Consider the following 20,831-nt stretch of genomic DNA (forward strand, 5'->3'; position numbering starts at 1 on the left):
CAGATTACCACTCAAAGAACTACAGTTAAAGGTAAGCAACTTTTTTTAATGGTGTGAGAAAGGAGGTTTAATTCTGTGGCTTTCAGAGGGAGAGGATATGAAGTTCCCTAAAAGTGATCAAATCTTATTTGCAACATTTGATAGTCATTTGTTAATGCAATATTGAGTAAATTTTCTTTACAATAGAATTTGCCCTGGTGGCGAAGTGTGTTAAAGCATTGAGCTGCTGAACTTGCAGACCGAAAGGTTCCAGGTTCAAATCTCGGGAGCAGAGTGACCGCCCTCTATTGCTCCAGCTTCTGCCAACCTAGCAGTTCGAAAACATGCAAATGTGAGTAGATCAATAGGTACCGCTCCGGCTGGAAGGTAACGGCACTTCATGCAGTCATGCCGGCCACATGACCTTGGAGGTGTCTACGGACAACGCCGGCTCTTCGGCTTAGAAATGGAGATGAGCACCAACCCCCAGAGTCAGACATGACTGGACTTAACGTCAGGGGAATCCTTTACCTTTACCTATGTTATTTTAAGATATGCATTGGGTGCATTTTTGTATATTTAGTATTTGGTATTAAATTGCATTAGGGGTTTTGAAGTAATAGTATCAGAATATTAACTGTGGATGGGTTTTTGAGGATTGGAAGTGGTCTAAAACTGGATTTGGAAAATGTCTTGGCTCATTTGATCATATTATAGTGCCTCCCCCCCCATTCCTCTCACGAATTGCCTTGAAGTCACTGGATTAGAAGAGGAGAGGGGGAAAAATGCAGTGTCACCACTAACTCAGTTGTATCTGTAGCATATTACTTTGTTCTTCCTACCCAAGCTAATGTAGAAGACGTCATGCTGCTGCTTGAAAACATGGATCAAAGGGTTTTGTGTTATTTATAAACAAAGGAATGATTATGAAAAAAGACATTGCACATTAACAATTATGTGTGCAGCAATTGATCAGTCATTAAAAGTATGCAAAATGTACATTTTAGGTAAGAGTACAGGAGCATTGGAAGACAGAAAACTAGTAGACCGTAGAAAATATATAACAAAAAGTGCTGTAGCAGTGTTATTGCTGTAGGCTGTTGACAAAATAGTTTTCATGCACTGTATATATTCAGGACAGTTTTTCAATGTGTGTGTATATCAGTGAGAGCAGGGAGAAATGAGATATCCCTGGTTGTGCATCAGGACCTCCAAGCCCTGGGCCTTTCATAGCAGAATGAACTGTACCTTCCTGTCTGTGGTGTTCACTGTGTTTCCTAATTGTATGTTTCATGACAGCAAATTCTTCTATGCTATCTCAGGGCTAAAACTCCTGTTGTCATTCCTCTTTCTCACAAATTGAAAAGAAACCTTGTGCACGGAGTTGGACATACACCTTGCTCTTTTCAGGTCCTGTTAATATGCTTTCAGAAGAAAACATTCACCCCTTTCTTAAAACCAATGTTTAAGAAAATAGTGTCGACAGTAGTGTTTTTCTGGTTGTAATAAAAGATATAAACTTAACACTTACTGCTTTTAAATTGAAAAGGTATGAGAGGCAGAGATCAGGAGTCTATGCTATTGATCTAAATGTCATATTTGAAAAAGTCAATATGTAGGAGAGACACACTGAAGCATGACATGAAAACTGCTAGTCCTCTTATATTACTAGTTTGCCGCATTATCATCCAGAATATTAGAGGGAGAATGGTGCGAAAAGGTGAAAGAATCCAGCTTGATTTTACAGACTCCTCAATCTGCTCATATATATTTTTGTGGTGGAAGTAAAAACCCTAGATAAAATTCACATGAAATGGGAGTATTAGGAGCTTGCGTTCTGAAAGCACACACAAGTGGACCATCAGACCAAGGGTTGCCAAACTGTGAACCGGCTCTCTGCTTAAAATGTTTGAGGACCCCTAATCTGGATTGCTTACTGACCAATCTTTTGAGCCAGTCCCTTCCCAGTCTATGCACAGGGCAAATATTGGCAATTTAATCTACCTTTCAGTTTCTGAAACTTTTCCTTGCAAAGCATTTATGACCCTTCCTGTCTGTGTTTTCTTAGTTAAAAAGATTTCCTTCCAGTCTGTATTATCATTCATGGAGCACAGATTTATTTCCAATTGCCTGATCTTTCCCTTTTTTAAGGTGTATCTATGGCAACATGAGCACAGAGAGATATCTTATTCAATAACTAACAACAACAACAACCACAACTTTATTCTTATATCCCTCCACCATCTCCCCAAAGGCAACATGGGGACCAAGCCCAGTATAAACAAGATACAAAGAGACATAGTTAAAAATATAAACAATAAAATATAGTAAAAATAATAAAAACTAGTAGAATTAAAACATCATAAAAAACATCAACCAAACAACAGACAATCAGTCGCCAAAAGTAGTGGGCGTGTGCAGAATGGAGGGGGCGAGACAATGGCTTATGCAACCACGAGCTGTAGGGCTGGGACTAGTGGCCATGCCATTCAGATTTGAGGGAGAAGGACAAAGGTGTGTGCAATTGCAAATTTTAGGGCTGGGTCAGGAGATAAAGTGCTGGAGATCCAAAACAGAAAATTAGGGCGAGGCAAACCTATCAGTAGCTAAACTATTATTCCAAGGCACATTGGAACATCCAAGTTTTCAAGTACAGTAGAGTCTCACTTATCAAAGCCTCGCTTATCCAAGCCTCTGGATTATCCAAGTCATCTTTGTAGTCAATGTTTTCAATATATCATGATATTTTGGTGCTAAATTCGTAAATACAGTAATTACAACATAACATTACTGCGTATTGAACTACTTTTTCTGTCAAATTTGTTGTATAACATGATGTTTTGTTGCTTAATTTGTAAAATCATAACCTAATTTGATGTTTAATAGGCTTTTCCTTAATCTCTCCTTATTATCCAAGATATTCGCTTATCCAAGCTTCTGCTGGCCCGTTTAGCTTGGATAAGTGAGACTCTACTGTATTTCTGGAAGGCAGACAGGGTAGGAGTTAATCTAATCTCCCTGGGAAGAGCATTCCAGAGCCGGGGAGGGGGGGCACCACCGAGAAGGCCCTCTCCCTCGTCCCCACTAGTCGTGCTTGTGATGGAGGTGGGAATGAGAGAAGGGCCTCCCTGGCAGAACTTAGAGCCTGTTCAGGTTCGTAGAGGGAGATACAATAACGAAGATAAGCAGGACCTGAACCCTTTAGAGCTTTGTAGGTAAAGACCTGCATATTGAATTGGGACCGGAAACCTATCGCCAGTCAGTGGAGCTGCTTCAGTAGAGGTGTCGTAGCCTGCTCCGACACCTCTACTGGTTAGCCAGGTTAACAAACTGGCTGCCGACCTTTGCATAAGTTGCAGTTTCCGGACCATCTTCAGAGGCAGCCCCACATAGAGTGCATTGCAGTAATCCAGTCTAGATGTAACCAAGGCGTGGACCACTGTGGCCAAGTCAGGCTTCTCGAGCTATGGCCGCAGCTGGGTAAGGTTACCTCTCCTCAGCTCATCCAACCAAGCCTTGGTGATGCTAGCCAGGTCCGCTTTTTCATCCAGGATGAAATCTTGGATGGCCGCTGTTTTACCCTTTATGGACCTAGCATTTAACAGCAGGACCTTAAGTCCGGAGGGCCTGTCATGTTGGCTAACCTGCTTAACCAGCCTCAGAGTCTCAAGAACTCTGTTCCCTGGGATGGTATGATTGACCACATCTCCCTCTCCCCAGTACGACCTCAATGGTGATCCCCCGGTCCCGGATCTCCCCTTTCCTAGGGGCACTTACTTGTGGGATTGGGATGGTAATGGGTTTAAGGGAGATAGTCAACTCTCAGATGACAAGGGTCCAAGGGGACTTGTAAGGAGGGTCCTCACCGGGGGAGAGTCTTATAAAACCAAGACAAAGGAATCATTTAGAGTCCTTTTAGGGGATCATTCTAGGGGCAAGAGTGGGCGCTCTTCTTGCTCAGAGATTGGAGACGCTGGCGAGGAAACTAGAGTCTTCATTCGTACTTTTAGGGATGATTCTGGGGATTTCTGGGAGCTATTCCTTTATTAGGGGGCCTATCTTAAGTCCAGCAGTAAGTGACCAGATAATTTTGACTCTCTTTATATGGAAACCCCAACCATTCAGTAATGGTTTACATGCTAACACCTCCTTCGATATATAAGCGTCTTTGAATGTAAGTAGGAGACGTGAGGTGTGCTTATAATACTCTCTACAGAGCCACTGATGGAACCAATTTTGACATCCTTAAGGCGCTTCCTTAGAATCTGTCCCAGGGACACCTTGACAGCTTTCAACGAAGTCCATTGCTCCGTTTGACTTCAATAGCCAACTGATTAGGTTGCAAAATCCTGTGTTGTTGTTGCGATTGCAAATACTGCTGGGGGCAACTTTGCCATGCGGGAGGGGGGGGGGGGGGTTATCTATCTGCTTGAAATGGCAGAAAATATAAAAGCACAACTTTTTATTTACCCGGAGGGTGTAGAGCCGGCATGGGGAAACTTGAGCCCTCCAGTTGTTTTGGACTTCAACTCCCATCTACTGGCTGTTAGGAATTGTGGGAGTTGAAATCCAAAACATCTGGAGGGCCCAAGTTTTCCCATGCCTGGTGTAGATAAATCTTCAGCATTTTTTTTTTAAATTAAGCATACCAAAAAATCTGAGGTCCATATTCCATACTTGGGGAAGCTGGAGGTGCTGAAGGTTAGTAAATGGCAGTAAAGGTTGTCTGTGACATGCGGTTTGGCCTGCATTTCTAATTCATCCTCTCTCTCTCTTTCTCTCTCTCTCCCCTCTCCCCCCCCCCCCCCCCCCCCCCCCCCGCTTAGAGGTGGTGGTAGACCTTACCCCACTGGGCTGAGGTCTTGTAGTTGAGCCATCCTATATAGTTTGAATTGGGAAGTGATGCATCTTTGTCTTAGGCAACAAAAATTATCTTGGCCCAACTCTGGACACTTCCCTTGTGACATCATTCAGAATAGACAACTGCAGGATACCACCCTCATTTGGAAGCAACATCAATATCCATCTCATGGGGAAATATTTGGCATGGTGGAAATCATGTGTCCTTCCAGGTGTTGTTGGACTGCAGCTCCCTGAGTCCCTAGCAAGCTTGGCCAGCATTGAGGAATGCTTGGAGCTACAGTTCAACACTGTTTGAAGGGCCACATGATTCCTGCTTCTGATATATACTAGCTGTACCTAGCCACAGGTTACCTTCCACAGATATATAAAAAGAAGCCTCCCATAGAATGGTAAAACATCCAGGTGTCCTCTGAGTAACATCCTTGCTGCTTGCAGTTTCTGAAGTCGCTCCTGACACCCTTTCCATGGCTAGACCTCAGAGCCTTGGCCGTGCATAACTCCTCATGAGTGGCGAGGAGGTGGGCCTAGCCTTCCCTTGCAGCCCTGTCCACACCAGTTGCTAAAGGGTGGAGACTACTTCGCTGTTGTTTGCGCCATTGCTAAGAGGAGGTGCCGTCTGTTACGACAGTTGCTAAGGGAGAAGGGGAATACTTGGCCTTGCTAAGGGGAGGAGCCATCTGTTAGGATGGTAGTTAAGGGAAAAGGAGCCTGATTGGCTGTTGCTTTGGAGTATGATTTTACCTTTTTCAGGTGGGTCAGGTTTATGAGAGTAGGCTCAAAACACTCAGCAGTTCGAATGCTATGTTGTGTCCAAATTTCATAGCAATTGGTGGAATAGTTTGGAAGAGATGAGGTCCCTATAGATTGATTGGCACATTTATAGCGCTATTAATAAAAAGTTACCTTTATTATTAGAACAATGGGAATTAGTTGGCCCTATCTGGCAGTGGACTTTAAGGACAGCACAAGGTTTTTTGTTGTTGTTGTTTAAAAGGTTTTAAATAACAGGATAATTTATTAACAGCAAATCTCTCCTAGCTGCATGGAACACTACACTCTACACCTATGAATGTGAATCGGATCTAATAACAAAATCTTTCATCTTCATTGTCATTTGACCTAGGACTTTTTGTATGCGTGTCCCACTCTCTTCTTGGTAGAGTTCCCGTCTGGAAATATAGGGTCTTTCTTATCCTAGTTGCAGTGTTTCAAATACTGACTCACTCAGCAAGCCATACCATAAAACCATCAGAAAACAGGAAAACTGCTCCTACCTGTTTTAAAGTAGATTGCGTATTATTCTCCTGAGTAAGCGTATCTGCCTCCTTCCTTGGTTATTGTGCTAGCAGTCTACGAGTGTTCTTTTCTGTGGTAAGTCAGTCTTTTCTCTCCTTTTTAAGTAGCTCTTAGGTCCCTTTTAATCCACATTTTCTGTCTTGCTTAAGTGAACAAGTCACGTGTAGACTAATATAGGATGCGGGCTGCTGCTGAATTATTCATCCATTCACTTCCAGTACTGAAGGAAAAATAAAGGCAATATCCAAAGGCAATATCCAAAGGCAATTTAGACCCTTTTTTAAAAAAATGAGAGCAAAGCTTTTGAGTTACAGCTTAAAAAATATTCTCTTGTGGTATGAAATTCACATTAGCATTTAAAATGGAAAATATTAAATATAATTATTTCACTTCAGGCTTTTTTTTAAGTTCAGATTTGACAGCCGTATGTGATGGTTTTTAAAGGAATTGAGAGAAAAATGTTTGAAGACTAACGCATAGCGTTTTAGCACTTGGTTATGTAACTTATGAAGTAAAATATTACTGACAAGAGTATCTCTTATCAAAAACTCCAAAATATTCCAAAATCCAAAACTGTTTATATGGGTGGCTGAGACAGTAAACTGTTGCTTTGTCATTGAAACAATGTACACAAAAACTTTGTTCCATTTCCAAAATTATGAAAAATATTGTGTGTAAAACTACCTTTAGGCTATGTGTATGAGATGAAACATAAATTAAATTTCATGTTTAGGCATGGATCCCATCTCCAAGATATCTCATTATGTATACAGTGTTCCCTCACTTATCTCTGGGGTTAGGTTCCAAGACCACCCGCAATAAGTGAAAATCCGCGAAGTAGGGATGCTATATTTATTTTAATATTTATACATTATTTTAGTAGTTATACACTTAAGTCTTTATCAACCAATCATGTGTTGATAAATCGCCTCCTTCTCCCGTTGCTGCTTGGGCTCCTTTTCTTTCCCTTTGGCTTCTCCTTCCTCCCTTCCTTAGACTGTAAATTGTAATTTTTTTATGATTTATAATAGTCTTTTAGAGTTTATTAAAAACTGCGAAACAGCGAATCTGCGAAAAATGAACCACGAAGTAGTGAGGGAACACTGTATCTAGGTATTCCATAAGCTGAAATATGGAATACATTGACTCTAAGCATTTTGGAAAAGGGATATTTAATTTGTATCTGCTGATAAAGCTCAAAAGATATGTATATGTATATGTGGTATCAAATTGTTGCCTTTGTAAGACTGCTCTGAGTCCCCTTCAGGGTTGAGAAGGGTGGGGTATAAGTGTGTGGTATATAAAAGCTGAGTAATCAAATCTGAATGCAACAAAGAGATATTGGAAGATGTTTTAAATATGTATTTCATTCTGAAATGAAGAACTTTGTTTTTCTTTATGGATCAGTATTTGTAAATCCTACATTTTAGCTTTTTCTACAAATAATTGTTTTTTTGACCTCTCTGCAGAGGAGTGAGGAAGTGTTCTCTATTAGTCTGAATTAATGGTAAGATTTAAATTTCCAGAAACAATAGAGAGCAGCCCTTCTGGGGACATTCTGCTTCACAAAGAGCTATGAAAAGACTGCCTATGAGCAAGATGAATGTCATTCAGTAGAGTGATGCCTGCATATATCTGTCGACTAAGCTATTAAAAGAAGTCAGGCTGCATAATGGCTAGTTATTATATAGGAATCTGCAGAGCAGAAGCGGTTTTATACAGGTCACAGGTCAAGGACACCAGTACATGCTATTCAGCAGGAAATCCAGCTAAGGTACAAAGCAACCTGGACTGGATGAGATTTGTGAGTGCTTGGTCTTGAAAGTAGATAGAGGCGGAAATCATTTGAACACCTCTCTTGAACTCTTGACAGATTCTGGATCCCTCCCCATCTATATAATGCACAGAAAGAAAATCTTTGGAACATTGAAACGATCTCTCAGTTAAAGGACAAACACTTTCTAACTTCATAAAAACAATAGCAGGAACATCAATAATAATATTTGCAAATTTGAGAAGTTTTAGAGGTTTAGAGGTTGCTGAAGCAGAGAGGGTTTTCATTAGTGGTGTGCATTTGTGTAAATGCTCATCCTGTTTCGTTTCTGGGATTTTGTTGTGGGACCCAATCCGTTGGGAGGGTTGTTTTCAGTTCTTTCATTTGGGGGCTTCTCATTTCGTGCTTATGAATAAACAGAAGACACGAAAGAAACGGTAATACGAATTTTGCGCACATGTCTAGTTTTCACCCTTCACTCATTTTTAATACGTGCTGTTTGCTTCTTGTGCGAAGACTGTGTTTACTTTTCAATAGCTATGGTATATTTGGAGAAAACATTCCTGAACTCAAATCTCAGTAAGATTCCACAAGAAATATTTACAAGGTTTTGGTAAATATAATTCATTCATGGAGTTGCGTGCAGAGCCTGGTAATGATTGAGCTTGCCGTTTGCTGTGGTCTAATTCTGGCACAACTGGCAAGGTTTGTAACATTGAGATGGGAGGGAGGACGATTCTGAACAACTCACCTGGAGTATCAGTACAGAAGTCAACATAATGCCTGTTAGGATGTGACTGTATAATCAAAACAGAGGAGAGCTGCTCTCTTTTGCTCCTTCTGCACATAAGATTGATGTGATTGCGATATTTTGTGCTGTTCTGAAATTTAACGCTGGCATGAGTGCAAGGAGACACTCAGCAAGGATATTTTTGCTGGGCTACACAGTGTACTGAGAGCAGTCATAATGTATTTGGATCACACAGCATCTAATGGGGGTAATGACAGCTTAAATAAAATATACACCCAGGGGCACAGGACCACAATTTGTTTTAGGATAAAAATCAGAAATTTAAATTTACAGAGAAACAAATGTTTTGAATTATTCTCCCCTCCTACACAAGCACTTCATGACAGCCTGAATGACAATGACAGGCTTATGAGTAATACAATACTTCATTAACCACGAGATACAAAGATCTTGAAATTATCATTCCCACTCATTATGTCATCAAAAGACCCTTTAATTCATGGCCATTACAGTCAGTAGCAGCAACCTTCCAGTATACCTTTTTCTCAAGGCTGATCCCAAAGAGCTGGTGATGTGGGAATTGAACCTTGAAAGACATAGAAAACATATTTTCAAATTGAATTGTGGGTCTTCCTTTCTGTTCAGAGAAAAAAGTTGTCGATTTCACTTGTTTGGTTTGTATTTCCTGCCCGCGAGCTTGAATAAAACCCTCATTTCTAAAAAAATCTCAACCAAAACAGATAAGTATTTTGAATTAAGAGAAAACCCCAAAAGCAGTTATGACCTTTGTTCCCAATTTATTAGTTCCTGTCATTATTGTTAGAACAATAACAGTACTTACTATTAGCTTTCCTATTCTTTCTTAATTTGCTGAAAGAAAATTATGTCATTCCTATTGTATTAACAGCAAGCAAGCGCTACCAAGTGCCTTGAGTGCCTTCTCAACCTTCGGGGTTGAGAAAGGCGGGGTAGAAGTATCATAAGTAAATAAATAAATGATGATGATGATGATAATGATGATGATGATGATAATAATAATAATAATAATAATAATAAACTTTATTTATACTCCACTCTATCTCCCCAAGGAGATTCAGAATGGATTACAGTACATACATGGCAAACATTTAATGCTGCTATACAATTGACAGAGATAGAGAGTACATAAACAGAAGCAAGGCTTCTCTCTTTTCATCTCCGGCATCTGGCTGTGCTCGATTCAGCCATGGGGATGTGCTATTGTTATGACTTTCCACGCTGAGGAGCCTGTCGTTCTCCTTTCCTGGTCAGATTTTTGCCGACATGCTTTTTTAGGGCGCCTTTTACTTCCCAGCCAAAGCGATACCAATTTATTTATTTACATTGTTGTTTTCGAACTGCTAGGTGAGCAGAAGCTGGGCTGATGTCAGGAGCTCACCCCGACCCGGGCTTGAATTGTCAACCTTCTGGTCAGCAGGATCTTTTATACCAGGTGGTTTAACCCAATGTACTAGCCTGGTCCGGTTCCAGTATTTCTGTTACTACTTAGGTTTTAAATGAGATTATATTTTTGAGCTGACATGCATTCTATAGAGTCCTTTTGAACTGCAGCGTTCTTAAAATAAGAGTAATTTTCTTAAAATAAAATGCTCTTGCCAACTCTAGCTGATAAGCATGTTATTCATAATCACTGGGATTTTCGCTTTTCCACTCAAACCAGCACAAGCCACTCACTACCAAGACTGATCTTGAGAAGAGTCTGTTGCTTTGTGGTGACCTTGAAATGGTTTGAAGCAAGGACACGAGTCCATGTGCATTCTCACTTATGCATGCCTCTCCATGTAATGCTGCCGGAAACGGGGTTTGTAAGCATGCATTGTTTTTTTAAAGATATGCTGCTTTGTTCCATCAGGAAAACAAAAAGCAATAGCCACAAGAATCTGTTATTTATGTGGCACAAATTAATGCTACGGTCCTCGTCATTTTCAAAGTTGGGCATTAAATAATGAAAAGGAGCCCCTTTTCTAAATCACCATTTAACCTAGCAATTTGAATTCAGTGGGACTCTCCTGATTACCATAAATGCTTCAGATGTTCTGACAGGGTAGAGATGTATGCTCACTCATGTAGGCAAGGCAGCAGGCAGAGGAGGCAGATGTCATGTTGACCTCTTGTCATCCGAATCTGATTATCTGGGGGGTGACCTCCATCCATTTGAGGTCACCATTGATGAATGTAGTGCACAGCTTTAGAAATTTTAAGCTAGTTTGACCCTACCATGTGATATTTATGTTTGGGGAAAGCAAAATAGAGAATCCATTGTATCATTGCAGAATATATGTGGGAGGAATTGATATTTTAGTATATTTTGGAAGGCTAATTAATGGACACCAATAAACACAACCCAATAAATATTGCGACCGCAAACAATCAAAACATTATTCTTTTTTTCTCAGGGATTATATTTTTTTCTTTAATTAAATTGCAATGGAATCATCCATTTTACCAAATGGTAAAATGGTATTTGCAAATTTCTGAAATTCTCAGAATAATTTGATTGGAAATTTGATTTTCACACTGCTCTTGGTTTCCCTAAGATTATTTTTCTTTTTTTGGACACTCTGTTTAAATGTAGAGGATATCAGCTATTACCATGCATTTTCTTTGCTAATGTGTTTATAGTTAATTAAAGTATGTGGCTTTAAAAACTCTTTATGTGGAGTAAATTTAGTTTATGTGAGTTGCTACAGTGTGCAAAAAATAGCTCCGTGACATCAAAACAAAAACACTCCAATGTTTCTAACCCAATTAACTCCATACTCTTACATTATAACATAATGTTAAAATATGCAGTGAAAATGTGGCATCTCACTGCAAAACTGGAACATGAAATCAACCGTCATCGCACTGATTGAACTTCATCACCAAAAATGTTTGGTGATTGTGGCATTATGATGATGATGATTAATATCCTGAAGAAGGCTGAGGAGGGATTCTACAATTGGAAAGGAAAGGAAAGGAAAGAATGGCGAGAGAGAGAGAGAGACTGGTTATTGGGAGCAATTCATTAAACACATCTCTGTTTCAGGTTTGTCTTGATCATCTAATGCAGTGTTTCTTAACTTATGGGGGGTCACAACGGGGGTGTCAGAGGGGTCGCAAAGACCATCAGAAAACACATATTTCTGATGGTCTTAGGAACCCCTTTGAAGGTTAACTATACATTCCAGCAACTACAATTCCCAAATGTCAGGGTCTATTTTCCCCAAACTCCACGAGTGTTCACATTTGGGCATGTTGAGTATTTGTGCCAAGTTTGGTCCAGATCTATCATTGTTTGAGTCCACAGTGCTGTCTGGATGTAGGTGAACTACAATTCCAAAATTCAAGGTCAATGTCCAGCAAACCCTTCCAGTATTTCCTGTTGGTCATGGGAGTTCTGTGCCACGTTTGGTTCAATTCCATTGTTTGTGGAGTTCAGAATGCTCTTTGATTGTAGGTGAACTATAAATCCCAGCAACTACATTTTTCCAAATGACAAAATCAATCCCCCAAAACCCACCAGTATTCAAATTTAGGCGTATTGGCTATTTGTGCCAAATTTGGAAATGAACATACATCCTGCATATCGGATATTTACATTAAAATTCATAACAGTAGTAAAATTACAGCAATGAAAATAGTTTTATGGTTAGGGGTCACCACAACATGACTGTATTAAGGGGTCGCGGCATTAGGAAGCTTGAGAACCACTGATCTAATGATTCAGAATATTGCATTCAACCCTCCATATTCACTGGACTTATGAGTGCAGGGTCACCGGGAAAGTGGGAAAATGCAAATAAAAACTGTCTTTTTGCCATAGAGAACACTTTTCCTGGAATCTCTACGTCTTTTAGCATGGCTCTGTATGGTCAATACCCAATGGATGTAAACCTATAAGCATCCAAAGAAGGTCCCTTGGATGCGGAATGACTAGGAGACTCAATGGAGAATGAGCTGTTGCTAGCAACCACAATAGTACCTACCTAGTGGGTTATGTGACTAGGGTGGTAATATATCATTTCCAAAACATATCTATGTACGAGTCCCCTAAGGAAAACTCCCTTTAATTTAATTATCAGAGGACACACACTGATTATAATTAGGCAACAGTCCTCCTGTTGTCATCTAGTAATGTTTTCTCATTGCTGGCAGCTTTCTAGCCTATTTGCTCTTGCTCCATTTCTCAGGGGAAAAATGATGCTTTCCTTAAGGTATTGAGCAAGCTATATGTGTGATTGGATTTCTTTGTAACAATTGTTCCCCTAATTTTATGTAGCTGCAAACCTCACTTTGCATTTTTAAGGTGGTGCAAGTAACAATATGGAGGAAAGTGGGCTCGCCTCCATAGTGGCTTTCGTGTATAAAGAGGATGTCTTCTGTTATTGAACGCTTTCTACATGATTGGAAACCCTGGATAGCACTATATTCCTTCAAGTTGGGTTGCTGTGAGTTTTCCAGGTTGTATGGACATGTTCCAGAAGCATTATCTCCTGACGTTTCTCTCACATCTATTGCAGGCATCCTCAGAGGTTGTGAGGTCTGTTGGAAACTAGGCAATTGCGGTTTATATATCTATGGAATAATGTCCAGGGTGGGAGAAAGACCTCTATTTAAATGTGAATGTTGCAATTAGCCACATTGAGTAGCATTGAATGGCCTTGCAGCTTCAAAGCCTGGCTGCTTCCTGTCTGGGGGAATCCTTTGTTCAGAGGTGTTAGCTGGACCTGTTTGCTTCCTGTCTGGAATTGTTTTTTTTTAGTGTTGCTCTTTTTTTACCGTCCTGACTTTAGAGTTTTTTTTAAAAAAAATACTGTACTGGTAACTAGATTTTGTTCATTTTCATGGTTTCCTCCTTTCTGTTGAAATTGTCCACATGTTTGTGGATTTCAATGGCTTCCCTGTGTAGTCTGACATGGTGGTTGTGAGAGTGGTCCAGCATTACTGTTCTCCAATAATATCCCATGTCCAGGTTGGTTCATCAGGTGCTCTGCTATGGCTGACTTCTCTGGTTGAGCCAGTCTGCCTTTCATGTTCCTTGATTCAACATGTTTGGGTGCTGTGTTTGGTGGTCAAATTGCTTGTTGACTTATGGTGACCCCGTAGATTTGAAGGGTTTTCTTAGGCAAGGAATGCTCAGAGGCCCCCACATAATAGATAGATGCATTTTACTCCAGTTGTCAAAGGCTCATTGGGGGGCTGATCGGGGTAAATTGTAGGGGTGATACGGAAACATGATGTATATATAGTACAGTCTCACTTATCCAACATAAACTGGCTGGCAGAACATTGGATAAGCAAAAATGTTGGATAATAAAGAGGGACTAAGGAAAAGCCTATTAAACGTCAAATTACTTTATAATTTTACAAATTAAGCACCAAAACATGTTTTACAACAAATCGTCAATACAAAGCAGTTCAATACACAGTAACATTATGTAGTAATTACTGTATTTATGAATTTAGCACCAAAACATCACAATGTATTGAAAACATTGATTACAAAAACATTGGCTACTGACAAATTGACTACAAATAAAGATAGAATTGCATAAAATGAACTTACAGTAATAACATTGTCAGAAATTAAATCTATAAAAAGTCAGTCCTTGCTCCCTAGAGAAACAGCTGTGTATCCAGGCGGGAGGCAGACTGCGTTGGATAATCCAGAACGTTGGATAAGGAAAGGTTGGATAAGTTAGATTCTACTGTATTCAGTTTTATGATATTTATTTACTGTATTGATATAAGTGTTTTCTTTAACTTACTATATGGAGTGTAATCATGTTTTACCAAGTCTTTTTGTTTGGTTTGGTATTCTGACATGGCCTAAGGGCTAATTAATAAATGTACCATTGCCCAATGAGAAACCTGTTTGAAACTATTCTTATTTCGAACTCTCTCTGGGATCCAATATATAAAGATATGCCACAGAGCTCAGCTCAGGAAATAAACTTTCCAAGTCCAACAATCTTGTTATATCTTCTCTTCTTTATCTCCAAACATAATGGACTTAGTCATCATGCATATACACTAGAATCATATGGAAGATCTTCATTTGTTGCTTATACAGAATAATCACATTAATATCAATGACATTCATAGGAAGAAAACATGAAGATGCTATGGTTGCCATAGCTACTAGGCTTCCTATCTATCCTATAGGCGACGCTAGCCACCTATGCATGCATTTCTAAACAAATAAAGCTGTGGCGCAATGGGCAGGGAATAAAGAGAGCTGGTTTTTTGTAGTTTCAAAGTAACTTGTCACTTATGAAGCCAAGCAAGAGAAAGTAATCAGTATCTTGTAAAGAGGAATTGTATTTTGCCACTGAAGAAACAACTGGTTGGAAAATCAGCAGATCAGGAATTTCCTCCCAAAAAGAATCATCTTCTCTTTTTTTCTAGACGAAACGTATTGGAAAAATATTTTATGGTTTCCTTCTGGACCTCCCCTAATATATATTGATTGGTTTGCACCTTTATTTGTATGCAAACCATTTCCTTACTGAGTTGATGTGCTTTCTGTTTATTTGATTGGAAATTCCCAAGAAATTGAATTAAATTAGTAGGTGAGTTCAGATATAACAAAGGGGAGGGATTCTCCATTCTAACTTTTTTTTTATTTACTGAGAAATGCGTTATGGAATATCTCACACTTACTTGTGGAAGCATATATGCAACTTTCACATCTTTTCATTTCTCTTTCAAGGTCTGGTTGGATGCCTTTTGAATTGTCAACCCCTTTAATGTAAAGGACACCCTGTGAATTGGAAACATGGTGAAGATTATTTGGCTCCCCGTTTATATGGAAGACTGAAAGGAGATTCATGTGGTCTTATCTGTGAAAGGAGATCACAAGAATTTAGCTGCAAAGATGAGTTCAGAGGAGAAAGGTATATCTCCTGCTCACAAAACCTCTACACCATCTCATAAAAGTGCCTCTTCTTCATCATCTTCCCAGAGGGACAGCAGGCAGGTAGGTAAACAAATAACACATTTATGTTCATATTGAAATGCTGCAATTTTTTTTACATTGTTCCTTGTTATTTATACTTTGTGAAAGTGAAGTTTAAAGGTTAATGAACACAAATGTTTTCTACGCAGCTTGCTACTATGAAGTACATTGATAAAGAGCCCATAATAGACTGTGTTGTCTTTACTTTGTGCTGCTCCTTTAGAAGGGGATAAGCAAAAGAAAAAAGAAAAAAAAGATGATAGTCAGGTAGACTTCTGTAATGTGAAATATTCACCCTACTTTTGGAGCAGACTAAATGGTATCTTCAGAGTGCATGTTGGAGCTATTTATTTTTACAGATGATTTTGTGTGTGTGTCAGGAGCGACTTGAGAAACTGCAAGTTGCTTCTGGTGTGAGAGAATTGGCCGTCTGCAAGGATGTTGCCCAGGGGATGCCCGGGTGTTTTTGCCATCCTTGTGGGAGGCTTCTCTCATGTCCCCGTATGGAGCTGGAGCTGATAGAGGGAGCTCATCCACATTCTCCCCGGCAATCTTCAGGTCAGCAACTCAACCTTCAAGTCATCAGTCCTACCGGCACAAGGGTTTAACCCATTGCGCCACCGGGGGCTCCTTTAAAGATGATGGGACAAATACGTAGTTGGGAATGACTCTATTTAAGGAAGGATTTAGGAGAGAGGTGTCCAGAGCTTCTTGTTGCCTATGAGTTTTTCTCTGTAGCTACTCTCAAGCCTCTTCGGCTAGCTGTGCACACTTCCAATCTGAAAGGAAAGACTGCAGAGATTTTGGATTTGCGTAAAGAAAAATGGACTTACCCAACTACCTTTAATCCTGCTGTCAAGTTACCAAGGGAATTTTGACTCTGGAAATCTCATATTTATCTTATCGCATCTAAATATCACTTAACCTTCTAATTTTTCAACTATTGGTTTTTTCTATTAAATAGAACCATTTTGGAAATAATATGGCTGTAATATTAATTGTATCTCTGGCCTGTGTGAATGATTTTGGGTGAGAAATATGGTTGTTTGGGAATGAAAAGTACATTAGAACATTTTTCTGCTTTTTATGAAAAAAATTAAACAATAATATGAAAAGATAATATAAAGATATTACACACAGAGATAGAAATGAAGCCCAAATATGTTCTACTGAGTATGACTGACAATGAAAACCCATTTCGATAAAAAGATAAAATGTTTGTATACATGACAATGGCAGCAAGAATGGTCTACGTGAGATTTTGGAAAATGAATGAATCCCCGACAATAGAGCAATGGCTAGATAAAGTCACAGATATAATCAGGGCTGGCCCTAGGTAATTTTCAAGTGTAAGCGAACAGAATTTTACCCCCACCCCCACCCCCACACCAATCACTGAAAATAAAAGTGTTGGATAAGCGAAAATGTTGGATAATAAGGAGGGATTAAGGAAAAACCTATTAAACATCAAATTACATTATGATTTTACAAATTAAGCACCAAAACATCATGTTATACAACAAATTTGACAGAAAAGTAGTTCAATATGCAATAATGTTATGTTGTAATTACTGTATTTACGAATTTAGCACCAAAATATCATGATATATTGAAAACATTGACTACAAAAATGGCTTGGATAATCCAGAAGCTTGGATAAGCGAGGCTTGGATAAGTGAGACTCTACAGTAGTATGTATTGTCGCACCTCAGGCTAGCTTCACCTTGCTATATACACCAAACTGCACACAGGCTGAAGTCTTTTTAGTTTATTAGAAAATAGAATATAAAAGGTTCTTTAAAAGCAAGAGTAAAGTTCCAAATAATGGTTACAAAACAAAGTCATAGAGAACAAATCCAGAAATCACGAGGAATAAACAAGGTCCCAATAGAGCATGACAAAGTCCCAGAACATGAACACAGAAGCTGCAAGGTAATCCAGGAAAATGAGAGCTTGCTTCTTGGTTAAACGAAAGTTGCTTTGACAAAGGTTTGTCTCCAAACACATTGCTTTAATACCCTTTGCAAAGCATGAAAGCATTTCTCTGGCCTCTAACCTCCCTCTTGTTTGCAATTCTCACACTCCTCCGAACTCTGAATTCCAAATGGTCAGCTCGATCTAAGGAACCTGTTTCATCAAGGTCAGCCTGATCGTTAAGTTTGCTGACCCTCATTATCAGACTGAGAATTGTGCTCCTTTCCCAAGTCCATTTGCACCTGGCTAGTTTCAGTATCAACAACATCATTCCTTGCTATGGGAGAATGAACTTACAGTCCCTGTTCCTCATCAACAGGGACATTTTGGACCTGACTGTGAACTTGAATCCCATCATCCTCATCAGAGTCAATCTGAGGTTCCAGCTGAGTCACAACATGTATTAATATTAACTAATTTTAGCAGGGCAGAAAACACTTTGTACTATTGTATTAATGTTACCCAATACTTGCAGACCCTACCACCAGATGAAGACTATAGATCAGGGGTCCCCAAACTAAGGCCCGGGGGCCGGATGCGGCCCTCCAAGGTCATTTACCTGGCCCCCGCCCTCAGTTTTATAATATAATATTTTATATCAGTTTTAATAATATAATATATTGTATATACATATAATATTGATAATAATCTTATTATTATCTTACAATATAATACTAATAGTAATACCATATAATAATATTAATTATATGGTATATATATTACATATTATATAATAGTATAGTGGTATAGTTCAATATAGTAATATATAATGCTAATATTGTTTTATGCTAATAATCTATATATATAAAAGAGTGATGGCATCAGGGCAGCGGACAAAACAACAAAACTATAGGCCCCCCAACCTCGAAATTTGACAACACAACCCATCATCCACGCCTCTAGGTTGATACAACAAAAAGAAAAGAAAAATAAAGTCCTAATTAGAGAGAGAGGAATAATTGCTTTTATCCAATTGCTGCCAGTTAGAAGGCTAAGCTCCTCCAACTTGGTCTCCTAGCAACCCAATAAAAATAATAAAAAACACGAAAAAATAATAAAAAACACTAAAAATTAATACAATAAAATACTATAATAACAGAAAATAACTAAAAATAATAAAATATAATAAATAAAAATATAACTTACAATAAAATTAATTTAAAAAATGCAAATAACGTCAAATAAAAATTACACAACAATTTTTAACCAATACCACCACCACTTTGCCACAGCAACGCGTGGCCGGGCACAGCTAGTATAATATATTGTACTAGCTTTGCCCGGCCACACGTTGCTGTGGCTTATGGGAATCCTTTGTTGGCCAGGTGGAATAGCAGTGAATAGCCTTGCAGTCTCAAAGCCTGGCCATTTTCTGGAGTAGCTGGAGCTTTTTGTTGTATGAACGTAGAGGCATGGATGAGGGGTTGTGCTGCCACATTTAGTGTTTCTGGGTTGTATAGTTTTGTTGTTTTGTCCTAGGCCGAAATTTCATTACCCTTTTATATATATAGATGTACATACAGCTGCTCTGAGTCCCCTTCGGGGTGAGAAGGGTGGGATATAAATGTAGTAAATAAATGCAGTAAATAAATAATTAATTTTAGACTTAGGCTCGGCCAAAGTTTGACATGACTTGAAGGCACACAACAACAACAACAACAACAACAAGAATCCTAATTAACTTGACTATCTCATTGGCCAGTAGCAGGCCCACATTTTCATTGAAATCCTAATAGGTTTATGTTGGTTAAAATTGTTTTCATTTTTAAATATTGTATTCTTTCGTTGTTGTTGTTGTTGCACTACAAATAAGATATGTGCAGTATGCATAGGAATTTGTTTGTATTTTTTTTCAAATGATAATTCGGCCCCTCAACAGTCTGAAGGATTGTGGACCGGCCCTTTGCTTAAAAAGTTTGAGGACCCCTGCTATAGATAGTCGAAACCTGTTACGAAGAATCAAGAAAATAAACAAGAAAATTTACTACGTTGTGAATGCAACTGCCATTAATCATACTGTGAATGCAACAGTTTGATTGTGATTTGTAACCACTTGCGCTCGCCTTTCCCTCTTCCCTTGCCCTGCGTGTTCCTTCCACTGCAGAAAAGGGAGCCGCAGCAGCGGGGTTTTCCCGCCGCCATGGCTCCCTCCTCCACCACTGAGGAAGGCACGCAAAGGGCGAGGGATGAGCATGGACCAAGGCACACAGGGAAAAGAAGGAGGGAAAAGCATGTGCCTTTCCCGGCAGTGGTGGCGAGGTTTGTCAGCAGCCTCGCTCCCCTCTGGCCTCAGAGGAAGGAAAGGTGCATGGGGTGCGAGGGAGGAGAGGTAAGGGTCCTGGCAGGAAGGCGTGGGAAAAGGGCTCTTCTTTCAGCCCCACACCTTCCCACCAGGACCCTCACCTGAGTATAAGCCGAGGGGGGGGGGGGTCAGCCTGAAAAAAGGGCTGAAAAACTCAGCTTATACTCGAGTATATATGGTATATTCTTTAGAAATTGGTTAGTAGGAAAAAAGTTACTGTTCTTCCGTATTTTAGAGTCATTATTCTTCAGACATAATTCTAAGAACTAAATAAGGAAGTATTTCTGCAACATTTTATTTTCTAAGGATGTTTTCCTTGAAGGGGACCCACCTGTCTCATATCAAAGTGGCATTTATGCTCAAATATTAAGTGGTTTAAAAGGTCATAGAGTTCAAGTAAGCACTCCCTTGTGCTTGACATTTCGATAGTACGAAGCATTGTGCAGTTAAAAACTCTTGAGGAATTAGGAATACCTTTGAAAATGTATGTTACTTGATTGAAGTATCTGTCTAAATCATGCTTAAAGAGAGGACAGACATATTTCAGACGTAAGTAGTACAATTTAGTGAATCGCAATTTAGGAAATATTAGTAAGAAACAGAAATGGAACATGTCAAGTTTTAACACTTAATGGAAAGATGGAAAGGTTCATAACATTTTCTGCTTGATGAAATTCAAAGAGAGTAGAGGAGGCTTGTTTATTATAAGAACTTGCTGAATGTGATTTAATACATACTCAAAGAATTTTGAATACCATAGAATCATTCTGGAGGGCTCAGTGATGCCTGGAGCTGTGTTTTTTCAAGGCTTCCAAGTAGTTGTATGATCAGCTTCCTCTGGAGGTTCAACTGGAAGGTGACTATAGAATCATGCTGAATGACTAGAGAGAACACTAGAGATCTTATCACATTG

At 39.3% G+C, this 20,831-nt stretch overlaps 1 protein-coding gene across 9 annotated transcripts in view; it reads left to right on the forward strand.

Moving 5' to 3' along the window:
• The window catches only part of osbpl6 (oxysterol binding protein like 6), a 139,163-nt gene that overhangs the window by 49,876 nt on the left and 68,456 nt on the right, over positions 1 to 20,831 (forward strand). For all 9 annotated transcript variants that reach the window (XR_010002346.1, XM_003225691.4, XM_008118209.3 and 6 more), the window contains one exon: positions 15,397 to 15,663. Coding sequence is in view for 8 of the 9 variants with exons in the window: in XM_003225691.4 (XP_003225739.2) it covers positions 15,562 to 15,663 (102 nt within the window). In the remaining variant the exon portion in view is untranslated. The remainder of the gene's footprint in view (positions 1 to 15,396; positions 15,664 to 20,831) is intronic.

Source organism: Anolis carolinensis, chromosome 1, assembly GCF_035594765.1.
Source record: "Anolis carolinensis isolate JA03-04 chromosome 1, rAnoCar3.1.pri, whole genome shotgun sequence".
NCBI lineage: Eukaryota > Metazoa > Chordata > Lepidosauria > Squamata > Dactyloidae > Anolis > Anolis carolinensis.